The 12125-nt window shown below is 44.6% G+C and overlaps 1 protein-coding gene across 1 annotated transcript; it reads left to right on the top strand.

Moving 5' to 3' along the window:
- On the top strand, positions 1-3417 carry LOC311117104 (uncharacterized protein). Its single transcript, XM_084192090.1, has 5 exons — positions 1-247; positions 399-467; positions 602-668; positions 906-983; positions 1084-3417. Exons 3-5 carry the CDS (start codon positions 605-607, stop codon positions 2340-2342), a joined length of 1401 nt encoding a protein of 466 aa, XP_084048216.1. The 5' UTR covers positions 1-247; positions 399-467; positions 602-604; the 3' UTR covers positions 2343-3417.
- Positions 3418-12125: the final 8708 nt, after the last annotated feature.

Genomic DNA, 12125 nt, shown 5'->3' with positions numbered 1-12125 from the left:
GAAATAAAGGAGAAGAAGGTTGAACTAGGAGACAAAGACAAGAAAATAAAGGAAAAAGACCTTCAACTAGAGGACAGAAACTATAGACTGGGAGAGAAGGACAAACTACTAGAAGAAAAAGAAAGTGAACTAAAAGAGAGGAGACAGGAACTAGAAGAGAAATATAAACTACTAGAGGAGAGAGAGAAGCAGTTAAAGGAACGAGACAAACAAGTGGAGGATGTCAACAATGAAAATGCTAAACTGGGTAAGATTATTACTACCATTAATACATTTAGTCTACAGTACTTTCCTCAATTCTCAGGAATATTGTTTTACATCACTTTCCCTCTGCATCATATTTCTGTCTAAAGTCTTTAACACAGAATTCAGATGTTAGTCTTCCTTTGTTATTTCAGCTCAACAGATATGTGATGTGAAGACTGAGGTAGAAAGACTGAGAAGAGAGACCTCCGCCCAGATGACTGGTGAGTGAGATATGTGATACTTAACATTAACATTTCACGAGAAACCCAGAACTACCCTTAAGTAGGTCTATGTGCCTTCATGTGTTACTGAGGTAAATGTTCCCATTATAAATGGATGTTATTTGTTGTTTTAGAACATGGAGACACCTCAGATACAGGTTCCATACTCCCAGTCAGGAGGCATGGATTATCCTCCACTCAGTGAGTTATCAATATTGTCCTGCTTTCTCCTACTGTTTCTAGTCTATAGTGGACCATCCTTCACTTAGTGAGTTGTCAATGTTGTCTCAAACTGTCATCAATCTTGATATGCACTATTTTCTCCAATAATCTATATTTCACATAATGTGTAATGTATTTGTAGTTTGTGTATACTATGTTTTTAAATGTGTCTCTGATGAGTCAGTATGTTGACCAGTTCTCTATGTTGTGTTACAGTGGGAGGAGAGACCTCCGGTACAGACCCCACACTTCCACTGAGGAGGAGAAACAGCATGGAGTTAATTCCTCCAGACAGTGTGTTATGGATGTAGCTTACATTATATTTGACACTGTGTTGTACATCCTCCAGAAGGTCGGTGTGTTGAGCAGTGCTGTGTGTTGTGTTGTGTTGCAGTGGGAGGAGAGAGCAGCAGTCCAGACTCCCCAGTCTCTCCCAGTGTGTCTGAGCTGAGACTGGTGCTGCTGGGGAGGACTGGGGCTGGGAGGAGTGCAGCAGGAAACACCATCCTGGGCAGAGAGGAGTTTGCGGCCCAGGCCAGCCCTTCTGCAGTGACCCAGAGGAGTAAGAGGAGAGAGGGGGAAGTGTCTGGGAGACGGTTGGTGCTGGTGGACACTCCAGACTGGTTCTGTCCTGGACTCTCTCTGGAAGAGATGAGACAGGATGTGGGGCTCTGTGTCCGTCTGTCTGCCCCGGGACCCCACACCTTCCTCCTGGTCATACCAGTGGAGCCCTCCAGGGGGGAGGAGAGAGGGGTGCTGGAGAAAATAGAGGAGATGTTTGGGGAGGGTTGTTGGGGACACACTGTGATTCTATTCACCCATGCTGATGGCCTGAAAGAGCAGAGCATTGAGGAGTTTCTCCAAGCAGGGAGTCAGGACCTCCAGCAGCTTGTAGAGAAATGTGGGAGCAGGTACCACGTCCTCAACATTAAGGACAGGGCCCATGGCACTCAGGTCCCAGAGCTGCTGGAGCAGGTAGAGGAGATGGTGGCAGGAAACAGAGAGAGATTCTACAGCAGTCAGACCTACCAGGAGGCAGAGGACCAGGTCAGAGAGATGGAGGGAAAGATCCAGAGGGAGAAAGAGGAGAGGAAACAGAGGGAGGAGAGAGAGGTGAGAGTGAGGCTTCAGAAGGAGTTGCAGGACTCTCTGATAAAGATAGAGGGAGTGATCCAGGAACATGAAGCAGATATCAGAACACTCAGTGAAAGAACCACTGAACTGGAGAGAGAGCTGAAAGAAGAGGGTGATGAGGAAAAGAAAAGAGAGCTGGAGAGAGAGCTGAAGAGAGAGTCTGATAGGAGGGAGGAGATGGAGAGAAAGCTGGAGAGATTTAGAGAGAAGAGAGAGAATGAGAGGAGGGAGATGGAGGAGAGACACAGACAGGAGATAGAGGAGATGAGGGAGAACTATGAAGGAGAGGTCAGAGTTGAAGCAGAGAGAAACCTGATGAAGATAGTCCTACCTGAGTTACAGAGGAACATCATGATCTCACAGACAAAGATGGAGAGGGAGTTCAGCAGACAGATGGAGGAGAAGAATAGACAGATGGAGGAGAAGGATATAGAGATGAAGGAGAAGGATAGAGTGATTGCGGAAAGGGATGGAGAGATAGAGGGACTGATAGAAAGACTGTGGGAGATGTGCAAATGAGTTCTTGTAACTAGCCTGAAGAGCTACTCAGATACATGGAGAGGTAGGAGAAGAGAGAGGTAGAACACAGGGAGAAAAGTCACTTTCTGAGCACTTCTACAATGGGCAAATATGTATGTAAGGTTTCGTTCAAAACATTTTAAGGGAGTATACATGAACAATTATGTTTGTTGAAAAGAGGGAACGGAGAGCTACATTCCAAACCTATTTGTGAGTTGCTCGTTCAAACCATATAGTAACTAGCATAATTAGCATTAGGATGGTTGTCACATGGAATGTGGGGTTGGTTGTTACTATCAAGTCCATTATAATCACATTGTTCAGGGACATTGCCACTGCCAGTTTACACTAAATCCCCAGCTCTTTTGTGCTGTTGTTATAAAGACCTCCCTTCCCAGGAAATACAAACACCTTTGGCTGACATATCAAAATGTAGAGTGGAAAGCGTTTGCACATTGGAGAGACGTCGCCCAGACCTCTGTATAGATTGTTGATACCTGGCCAACATATAAACACTGTAGAATTTAGAATGTAGGTATTCTGAATACATCTGTGAGACATTTAGCCAAAAAACAAACTATGTTTAAATTGCATCTTCCCGATGCATCACGTATACTGTACATCTGTTGTATAGAGGTATCTGTGCTAGCTGCACCATCGAGAGCATCCTGACTGGTTGCATCACCGCCTAGTATGACAACTGCTCAGCCTCCGACCGCAAGGGGGCCAAGCTTCCTGCCATCCAGGACCTCTATAACAGGCAGTGTCAGAGGAAGGCCCTAAAAATTGCCAAAGACTCCAGCCACCCGAGTCATCGACTGTTCTCTCAATTACCTTGACTAACCTGTACCCCCACACATTGACTCTGTACCAGTACTCCCTGTATATAGCCTCGTTATTGTTACTTTATTGTTGCTCTTTATTTTTTACTTTAGTTTATTTAGTAAATATTTTTCTTAACTCTTATTTTTCTTTAAACTGCATTGTTGGTTAAGGGCTTGTAAGTAAGCATTTCACGGTAAGGTCTACACCTGTTGTATTCAGCGCATGTGACAAATACAATTTGATTTGATTTATCTGGGTTTGTTGCATCTCTCTCACACACATACACTGAGTATACCAAACATTAGGAACAACTTTTGCCCTCAGAACATCCTCAATTCGTCGGGGCATGGGCTCTACAACGTGTCGAAAGCATTACACAAGGATGCTGGCCCATGTTGACCCCAATGGTTCCCACAGTTGTGTCAAGCTGGCTGGATGTCTTTTGGGTGGTGGACCATTCTTGATACACACAGAAAACCCCTACTATTTGACCGAAGAGTCACTATATTTTCATGAATCAAAATGCACAGATTATTATTATTATTATTATTATTATTATTATTATTAAATACGGTAAAACTTCATTTTAAAAGGTCCTTACTACAGTGTAAATACATGTGTAATTACACTAACACGTAATGTAGCTTACTGTAATAACTCATAGTTACAGTGTAATAACAACATGTATTTTCACAATGATGTACAGAAATGAAGTGAAACTTCCAGAATCTTTAAAATGAGGGTCAGGTTGTCAGGATGTGTAATGTACCAGATGGTACACTTTATTTTGGTGGAAAGTGCTAGCAATAACGTTGAGTGGAGATATATTTTCAACAGTGCACATTCATGGGTAAGTAATTAGAGCCTATTGAGCATAATCTCTCAGATGCCCAGCGCATCCACGAGAGGTCACAACCTTTGTGACAGTTGTTACTGAATCGGATGCAGCTGAGAAGAAATAAAACAATACCTTTTTAATTTAGAGGAAGCCTGCCCATTTGTAACAAGCATGGTAACAAGCATTCATTGTTACACCTTTGTAATTACAGACCACAATTACTGCTAGTTACATGTTGTTATTACAGTGTAACTTTTAGTTGTTAGAGTTAACTAAAATACTTGTTCTGGTGTAATTAGACATGTAATTACACTCTATAAGGACCCCTTCAAAGGAAGTGTTACCTTAAATATTGTCATATTTAAATCTCAGAGATCAATTGCTAAACTCTGATTTACCACCCCAAAATACAGCCACACAACGTCTCTTTGCGCCTCTATTGGATGGACACTACAAGTGTAATGGCTGTGTTCATTGCAATGGAATTTATACATGTAGATCCTTCAAACACCCCCAAACAGGGAAGCAGATCCCAATCAAAGGTGTTATCTCTAAGGAAGTTACAGTATTTATCGAATAACTTGTCCTTGTGCTTAAAATTATGTGGGCAAAACAAAGTGCAAACTAAAAGTAAGAATCTCTGAGCACCGTATCTCCTGTCCATTTTTTAGAAGCTAACCACTCTATTTTCTCTCTTTGATATATGCTATATCGACATTGTACACATTTACATTTACATTTTAGTCATTTAGCAGACGCTCTTATCCAGAGCGACTTACAGGAGCAATTAGGGTTAAGTGCCTTGCTCAAGGGCACATTTACGTCATTTAGCAGACGCTCTTATCCAGAGCGACTCACAAATTGGTGCATTCACCCTATAGCCAGTGGGATAGCCACTTTACATTTTTTTTTTTTGGGGGGGGGGGGTAGAAGGATTACTTTATCCTATCCCAGGTATTCCTTAAAGAGGTGGGGTTTCAAATGTCTCCGGAAGGTGGTGAGTGACTCCGCTGTCCTGGCGTCGTGAGGGAGCTTGTTCCACCATTGGGGTGCCAGAGCAGCGAACAGTTTTGACTGGGCTGAGCGGGAACTATGCTTCCGCAGAGGAAGGGGAGCCAGCAGGCCAGAGGTGGATGAACGCAATGCCCTCGTTTGGGTGTAGGGACTGATCAGAGCCCGAAGGTACAGAGGTGCCGTTCCCCTCACTGCTCCATAGGCAAGCACCATGGTCTTGTAACGGATGCGAGCTTCAACTGGAAGCCAGTGGAGTGTGCGGAGGAGGGGGGTGACGTGAGAGAACTTGGGAAGGTTGAACACCAGTACTCTCCCTAGGAGAGGGGGTGACCTTGACAATGGCGAACGTGCATAAAGATGGCAGAATTCACATATGACATAATTGTTTTAGCACTATGAGTTTGTAAACTACGGTGCGCGACATGGTTCAATGTGCCAGTAAATCAGCACAATCTACTTTTTCATTTTTCTAATTGCTGCCGTCTTGGAGCTAAAATTGGCATAAAAAAAAAAGAGTAACGGACAGCAATGTAATATACGGCGAACTTAGCAAAACAAGGAATTTGTGGTAAGTACATCTTCATGCACCTCTGCTATTTATTGATAAAACGAGAGGCCGCCTGGCTATTTAATTTAAAGACCCTCCCTCCCTTCGGTGTCAATGTAGAGTTTGATCGGAAGCCATTCCTGTGATTATTGTGTTTTTGCTATCCATTGTAAATACTATTGTGTTTGTAGGCGTATATGATGTAGCCTAATTGTATATACACCAGGGTCTGTGGGAGCTGTGATGATAAACCTTGTCTCCTCAGGTTGTAGTTCATCACATTGGTTTTTATGCTACTACCGACCGTGGCAAGCCTTTTGGACAGGCAATACCTTGACCATGCATTGATTAAAGATAATACAGACAAAAAAATAAGTTAAAGGTAATCCAATCTAAACAAAAAAATATTAAAAAATGGCAAAAGCTGCTATACAATTACTCTATTACCATCCAACAATAGACCATTAGCAACTGAAACAAGTTCAGAAATAGAAAAATATATAAATGATTATTGTGTCCGCCCACCCAGAAATATCATAGAACCGGCTCTGATATGAGTTGACTTGTTCCTATTGTTGAATATGGTATATATATATATATATATATATATATATATATATATATATATATATATATACAGTATATTCGGGGTCAACAACATATACAACTTTGCATTTCACATAGTAAACATAATCAACAACCTTAACAAGTTTAGGTTTGGTGGAAAATGTAGGGGAAATAATGTTACCTCTGGATGCATCATAATTAGCCTTGTCCCAGCCATAACGGCCCATAGGGCAGAAGCCTATCTCCTATTTCAGTAGTGTGAGGCAGCTTGATATACAAGTACACTCCCTGGACAGGACTCTAGTCTATCGCAATGCCTTTCCCCCGAATCCATCTGCTTAATGCAGAGTGCCAAGTAGAGATGCATTGGGTCCTGATTTTTAGAGTCTTAGGTATGACTAAACTGGGGATCTAACCCAACCTTCCAATCTCAGGGCCGACACGAACCCCAAGGCCACTGAGTTGATGGATGCATGATGCTTTATATAAACAACATCCGCTGCAGATTGTCAGCTGCTGTAACTCAAAACGGAGCTTTTAGGTTTTCTCCTTCAATGATTTCACCTTGAAACGAGCAATCGCTTACCGAAACTGTTTAGTTCACTTTTACTATCTGCAAAACCATGCCTTCTGAGTTGTAAAGTGGTGGCCAGCCAAACAATTTGTTTTAAAAGTCTCACATGACAACAAAAACTATCCCATGGACTATATCCAGTAATAGTTTCTTATAGTTCCAGTTATGACATCAGAACACAGTTATGCTACTACAATTAAGGCATAATCCATAATCAAGTGGTATATATCATTTGAAAATGAAAACAAAATTGGCTTGAACTTGTCGAGTAATGTATATATTTTTGACACCAAAAAGGTTATGTAGATTACATTTACATTTACGTCATTTAGCAGACGCTCTTATCCAGAGCGAGTGCATACATTATTTAATTTTTTTATACTGGCCCCCCGTGGGAATCGAACCCACAACCCTGGCGTTGAAGTTGAAAGGTTTTCGTTTACTGTAAGATATTACAAACAAATGCTTTATTACTTACCAAAGTCATCAAATACCCTCAGAAGTCTACTGTGGTAGAGTGAGCACTTATGGCCATCTCTTCACCTCCAGTGCCATTCCAATGAAAACGGAAGGGTCTTTTCAAATTGACCATCCTTAAGAGGATGTGGTCCTCTGTAGCTCAATTGGTAGAGCATGGCGCTTGTAACACCAGGGTAGTGGGTTCGATCCCCGGGACCACCCATACGTTAAAATGTATGCGCACATGACTGTAAGTCGTTTTGGATAAAAGCGTCTGCTAAATGGCTTATTATTATTTAAGAGGAAGAGTATTGGTTAAGAGTTTGGGCTTGGTTTCAATAATTTGGCCATGTTTAAAAAGCATGACCTGGTGAAAATATGTAAGTTGTGGGTGGAAATATGTATCAGATAGACAGAGAGACAGAGATAGCGAGCAAATACATTTAGTTGATCAGTTGAAGTGCAACTGCAAATAGTACAAATACTTGGTTTAAAAGTGATGACAGTGATCCTTCGTGGGATAAACCTCTGCGAAGGCCTCAGGCACTGACCATTTCAATTAACTTATGTTTGAGAAATTAGTTTATTTGTCAATTGGGCACATGATCAAACATTGTAAATGATAATTACCTGCCAGATCTCCAGGTAGTGGACAATGTTTTTGTCTTTATGGGTGGCCACAACACAGTCAGAGCAAAATATTGTCTCAGCCCCACAGTCACTGCACCGCCATATTATCTCTGTATCGATCCCACACATGGAGCAGGTGGATTTTAGTGAGGCCATGTTCTCCACAAGGATGTTGTGCAGCTGCTCCCTAATCTCTCTCCATGCAGCCACTGTTTCCCCTTTCCTCCTCTGAGCATTGGTAGTCGGGGTATGACTTGTAGCCAGACTATGGTCCTCCCTTTGGGCCTGAAGGGGTTCAGAGCCGGAGGTGCAGCACTGAGGAACAATGTGCCTCTTTCGCCTCAGAGCCTTCACTCTAATTGGAATTTCCTTACCCAGGATAAAGATGTTTGTTTTCCCAAATTTGGGAATTGTTGTATAATTCTGAAACAAGAACAGTTATGAAGAATCAGATAAAATACATTTAGTTGATCACAAACTCAAGGAAGGCAAGAAGCCAGAAAATCCCATATGTCTCTGATGTTTCACAAAGCTTTTGACTAGGATTATGCAACATTTAGGGTGTATGCGCTTGGAATCACTGTATCCAGTAGGTGGCAGCAACACAGCTTTTTGGGTTGTAGTCCGCCATAAAACCACAAAAAAATAAGAAAATCCAAAAGCAAAAGTGACTTACCGTTACGTGAATCTGTGCAATAGAAACTCTCGTCAAAGGTAACGCATTCCACACATGTGGCATGTGGGGTACCACATTCACCATATGAATGGTGTGATTGGCTTTATACATAGCTTGGGCTTTGTCGAGTAAGGCTTAAACTATGTATTTAGATTGTAGTTAGGTATTATAGGTAGGCATCGTGGGCTGTATATTACTAGGTATTATAGGTAGGCATCGTGGGCTGTTGTGGGTAGTTGTTGTATGTAGTTATTGTAGGTTACTTTTGTATTCGGCGGTGCCGGGTGTAGCACGAAGCTAGCTAGCTAACTCACCTCCTGAACTAGCTGGCGAGTAGCTATTAGCAACGGTAGCAACTAAATACAATATCCTTTTAGCCAGCTACATTCGTTTGCAGCGACGCCGTTTTTCAAACAAAGTCAACACAGCAGCCATTGCTAGCTAGCCAACACTACCAGCTAGCTGTACTGTAGTAGCTAAATACAATATCTTTGTGCTAGCTAGCCAACGTTTAATTATTGCTGCGTTATGAAAGAACTAGACACGGACACGAATTATCTGTTTAGTGTGTTAACACACTATTGGTAGTTTGTTGTAACCAAGTATTGGTGCTAAACTGTGTGTTATTGGATGCTAGCATGCTAGTTAGCTATGGCGTCATAGTTAGCTAGCTGAATAAAGTAAGTTGAGTCTATTCCTTGAAACATTGAACCGCTGTAGTTTACAACAATTCTAATTTCTAAAGTGGAAGTTGGGAGAGTTTTATTCGGGTGGCTCAGTGAAACAATTATAGTTTCTGAGGTGGAAGTTGGGAGAGTTATATTTTTTTTGGTGAGGGAGGCCCTGCTCTCTCCTTTCCCAGATGTTTAGTTCATTTCATTCCGATCTCCTCTGCATTATTGTAGCCATCTGCTACAGCCTGTCAACTATGCCTCTGCCTATCCCTGTTCTCTCCTCTCCGCACAGGCTACACAAACGCCTCACACCGCGTGGCTGCTGCCTCTCTAACCTGGTGGTCCCTGCACGCACCACACACCTGGAGTTCCAGGTCTCAGGCAGCCTCTGGAACTGCCGTTCTGCTGCCATCAAGGCTGACTTCATCCCAGCCTATGCTACCCTCCAGTCCCTCGACTTCCTGGCGCTGACGGAAACATGGATTACCACTGAAAACACTGCTACTCCTACTGCTCTCTCCTCGTCTGACCATGTGTTCTCGCATACCCCGAGAGCATCTGGTCAGAGGGGTGGTGGCACAGGAATCCTCATCTCTCCCAAGTGGTCATTCTCAATTTCTCCCCTAACCCATCTGTCTATCTCCTCATTTGAATTCCACGCTGTCACAGTCACTAGCCCATTTAAGCTTAATATCCTTGTCATCTATCGCCCTCCAGGTTCCCTTGGAGAGTTCATCAATGAGCTTGATGCCTTGATAAGTTCCTTTCCTGAGGATGGCTCACCCTTCACAGTTTTGGGGGATTTCAACCTCCCTACGTCTACATTTGACTCATTTCTCTCTGCCTCCTTCTTTCCACTCCTCTCCTCTTTTGACCTCACCCTCTCACCGTCCCCCCCTACTCACAAGGCAGGCAATACGCTTGACTTCATCTTTACTAGATGTTGCTCTTCTACTAATCTTACTGCAACTCCCCTCCATGTCTCCGACCACTACTTTGTATCCTTTTCTCTCTCGCTCTCCTCCAACACTACTCACTCTGCCCCTACACAGATGGTAACGCGCCGCCGCAACCTTCGCTCTCTCTCTCCCACTACTCTCTCCTCTTCCATACTATCATCTCTTCCCTCTGCTCAATCCTTCTCCCTCCAATCTCCTGATTCTGCCTCCTCAACCCTCCTCTCCTCCCTTTCTGCATCCTTTGACTCCCTGTGTCCCCTATCCTCCCGGCCGGCTCGGTCCTCCCCTCCAGCTCCGTGGCTTGATGACTCATTGCGAGCTCACAGAACAGAGCTCCGGGTAGCTGAGCGGAAATGGAAGAAAACTAAACTCCCTGCCGACCTGGCATCTTTTCACTCCCTCCTCTCTACATTTTCTTCATCTGTTTCTGCTGCTAATGCCACTTTCTACCACTCTAAATTCCAAGCATCTGCCTCTAACCCTAGGAAGCTCTTTGCCACATTCTCCTCACTGCTGAATCCTCCCCCCCACCCCCCCCCCCCCCTCCTCCCTCTCTGTGGATGACTTCGTCAACCACTTTGAAAAGAAGGTTGACGACATCCGATCCTCATTTGTTAAGTCTAATGACACTGCTGGTCCTGCTCACACTGCCCTACCCTATGCTTTGACTTCTTTCTCCCCTCTCTCTCCAGATAAAATCTTGCGACTTGTGACTGCAGGCCGCCCAACAACCTTCCCGCTTGACCCCATCCCCTCCTCTCTTCTCCAGACCATCTCCGGTGACCTTCTCCCCTACCTCACCTCGCTGATCAACTCATCCTTGACCGCTGGCTATGTCCCTTCCGTCTTCAAGAGAGCGAGAGTTGCACCCCTTCTCAAAAAACCAACACTCGATCCCACTGATGTCAACAACTACAGTCCAGTATCCCTTCTTTCTTTTCTTTCCAAAACTATTGAGCGTGCCGTCTTTAGCCAACTCTCTTGCTATCTCTCTCAGAATGACCTTCTTGATCCAAACCAGTCAGGTTTCAGGACTGGTCATTCAACTGAGACTGCTCTTCTCTGTGTCACGGAGGCTCTCCGCACTGCTAAAGCTAACTCTCTCTCCTCTGCTCTTGTCCTTCTAGACCTGTCTGCTGCCTTTGATACTGTGAACCATCAGATCCTCCTCTCCACCCTCTCCGAGCTGGGCATCTCCGGCGCGGCTCACTCCTGGATTGCGTCCTACCTGACCGGTCGCTCCTACCAAGTGGCGTGGCGAGAAGCTGTCTCCGCACCACGTGCTCTCACCACTGGTGTCCCCCAGGGCTCAGTTCTAGGCCCTCTCCTTTTCTCCCTATACACCAAGTCACTTGGCTCTGTCATATCCTCACATGGCCTCTCCTATCATTGCTACGCTGACGATACGCAACTAATCTTCTCCTTTCCCCCTTCTGATAACCAGGTGGCGAATCGCATCTCTGCATGTCTGGCAGACATATCAGTATGGATGACGGATCACCACCTCAAGCTGAACCCTGGCAAGACGGAGCTGCTCTTCCTCCCGGGGAAGGACTGCCCGTTCCATGATCTCGCCATCACGGTTGACAACTCCGTTGTGTCCTCCTCCCAGAGTGCGAAGAGCCTTGGCGTGACCCTGGACAACACCCTGTCGTTCTCCGCTAACATCAAGGCGGTGACCCGATCCTGCAGGTTCATGCTCTACAACATTCGGAGAGTACGACCCTGCCTTACACAGGAAGCGGCACAGGTCCTAATCCAGGCACTTGTCATCTCCCGTCTGGATTACTGCAACTCGCTGTTGGCTGGGCTCCCTGCCTGTGCCATTAAACCCCTACAACTCATCCAGAATGCCGCAGCCCGTCTGGTGTTCAACCTTCCCAAGTTCTCTCACGTCACCCCCCTCCCCCGCATACTCCACTGGCTTCCAGTTGAAGCTCGCATCCGTTACAAGACCATGGTGCTTGCCTATGGAGCAGTGAGGGGAACGGCACCTCCGTACCTTCAGGCTCTGATCAGT

This window comes from Coregonus lavaretus (assembly GCF_964263955.1).
Source record: "Coregonus lavaretus genome assembly, contig: HAP1_SCAFFOLD_401, whole genome shotgun sequence".
Taxonomy (NCBI): Eukaryota; Metazoa; Chordata; class Actinopteri; order Salmoniformes; family Salmonidae; genus Coregonus; species Coregonus lavaretus.
This window is presented reverse-complemented; position numbering and strand designations above follow the sequence as displayed.

Coding starts and splice junctions, on each gene's coding strand:
- LOC311117104 (XM_084192090.1), top strand. CDS start 605: ATGGAGACACCTCAGATACAGGTTCCATACTCCCAGTCAGGAGGCATG. Junction 669..905: donor CATGGATTATCCTCCACTCA/GTGAGTTATCAA, acceptor GTTGTGTTACAG/TGGGAGGAGAGACCTCCGGT. Junction 984..1,083: donor GGAGTTAATTCCTCCAGACA/GTGTGTTATGGA, acceptor GTTGTGTTGCAG/TGGGAGGAGAGAGCAGCAGT.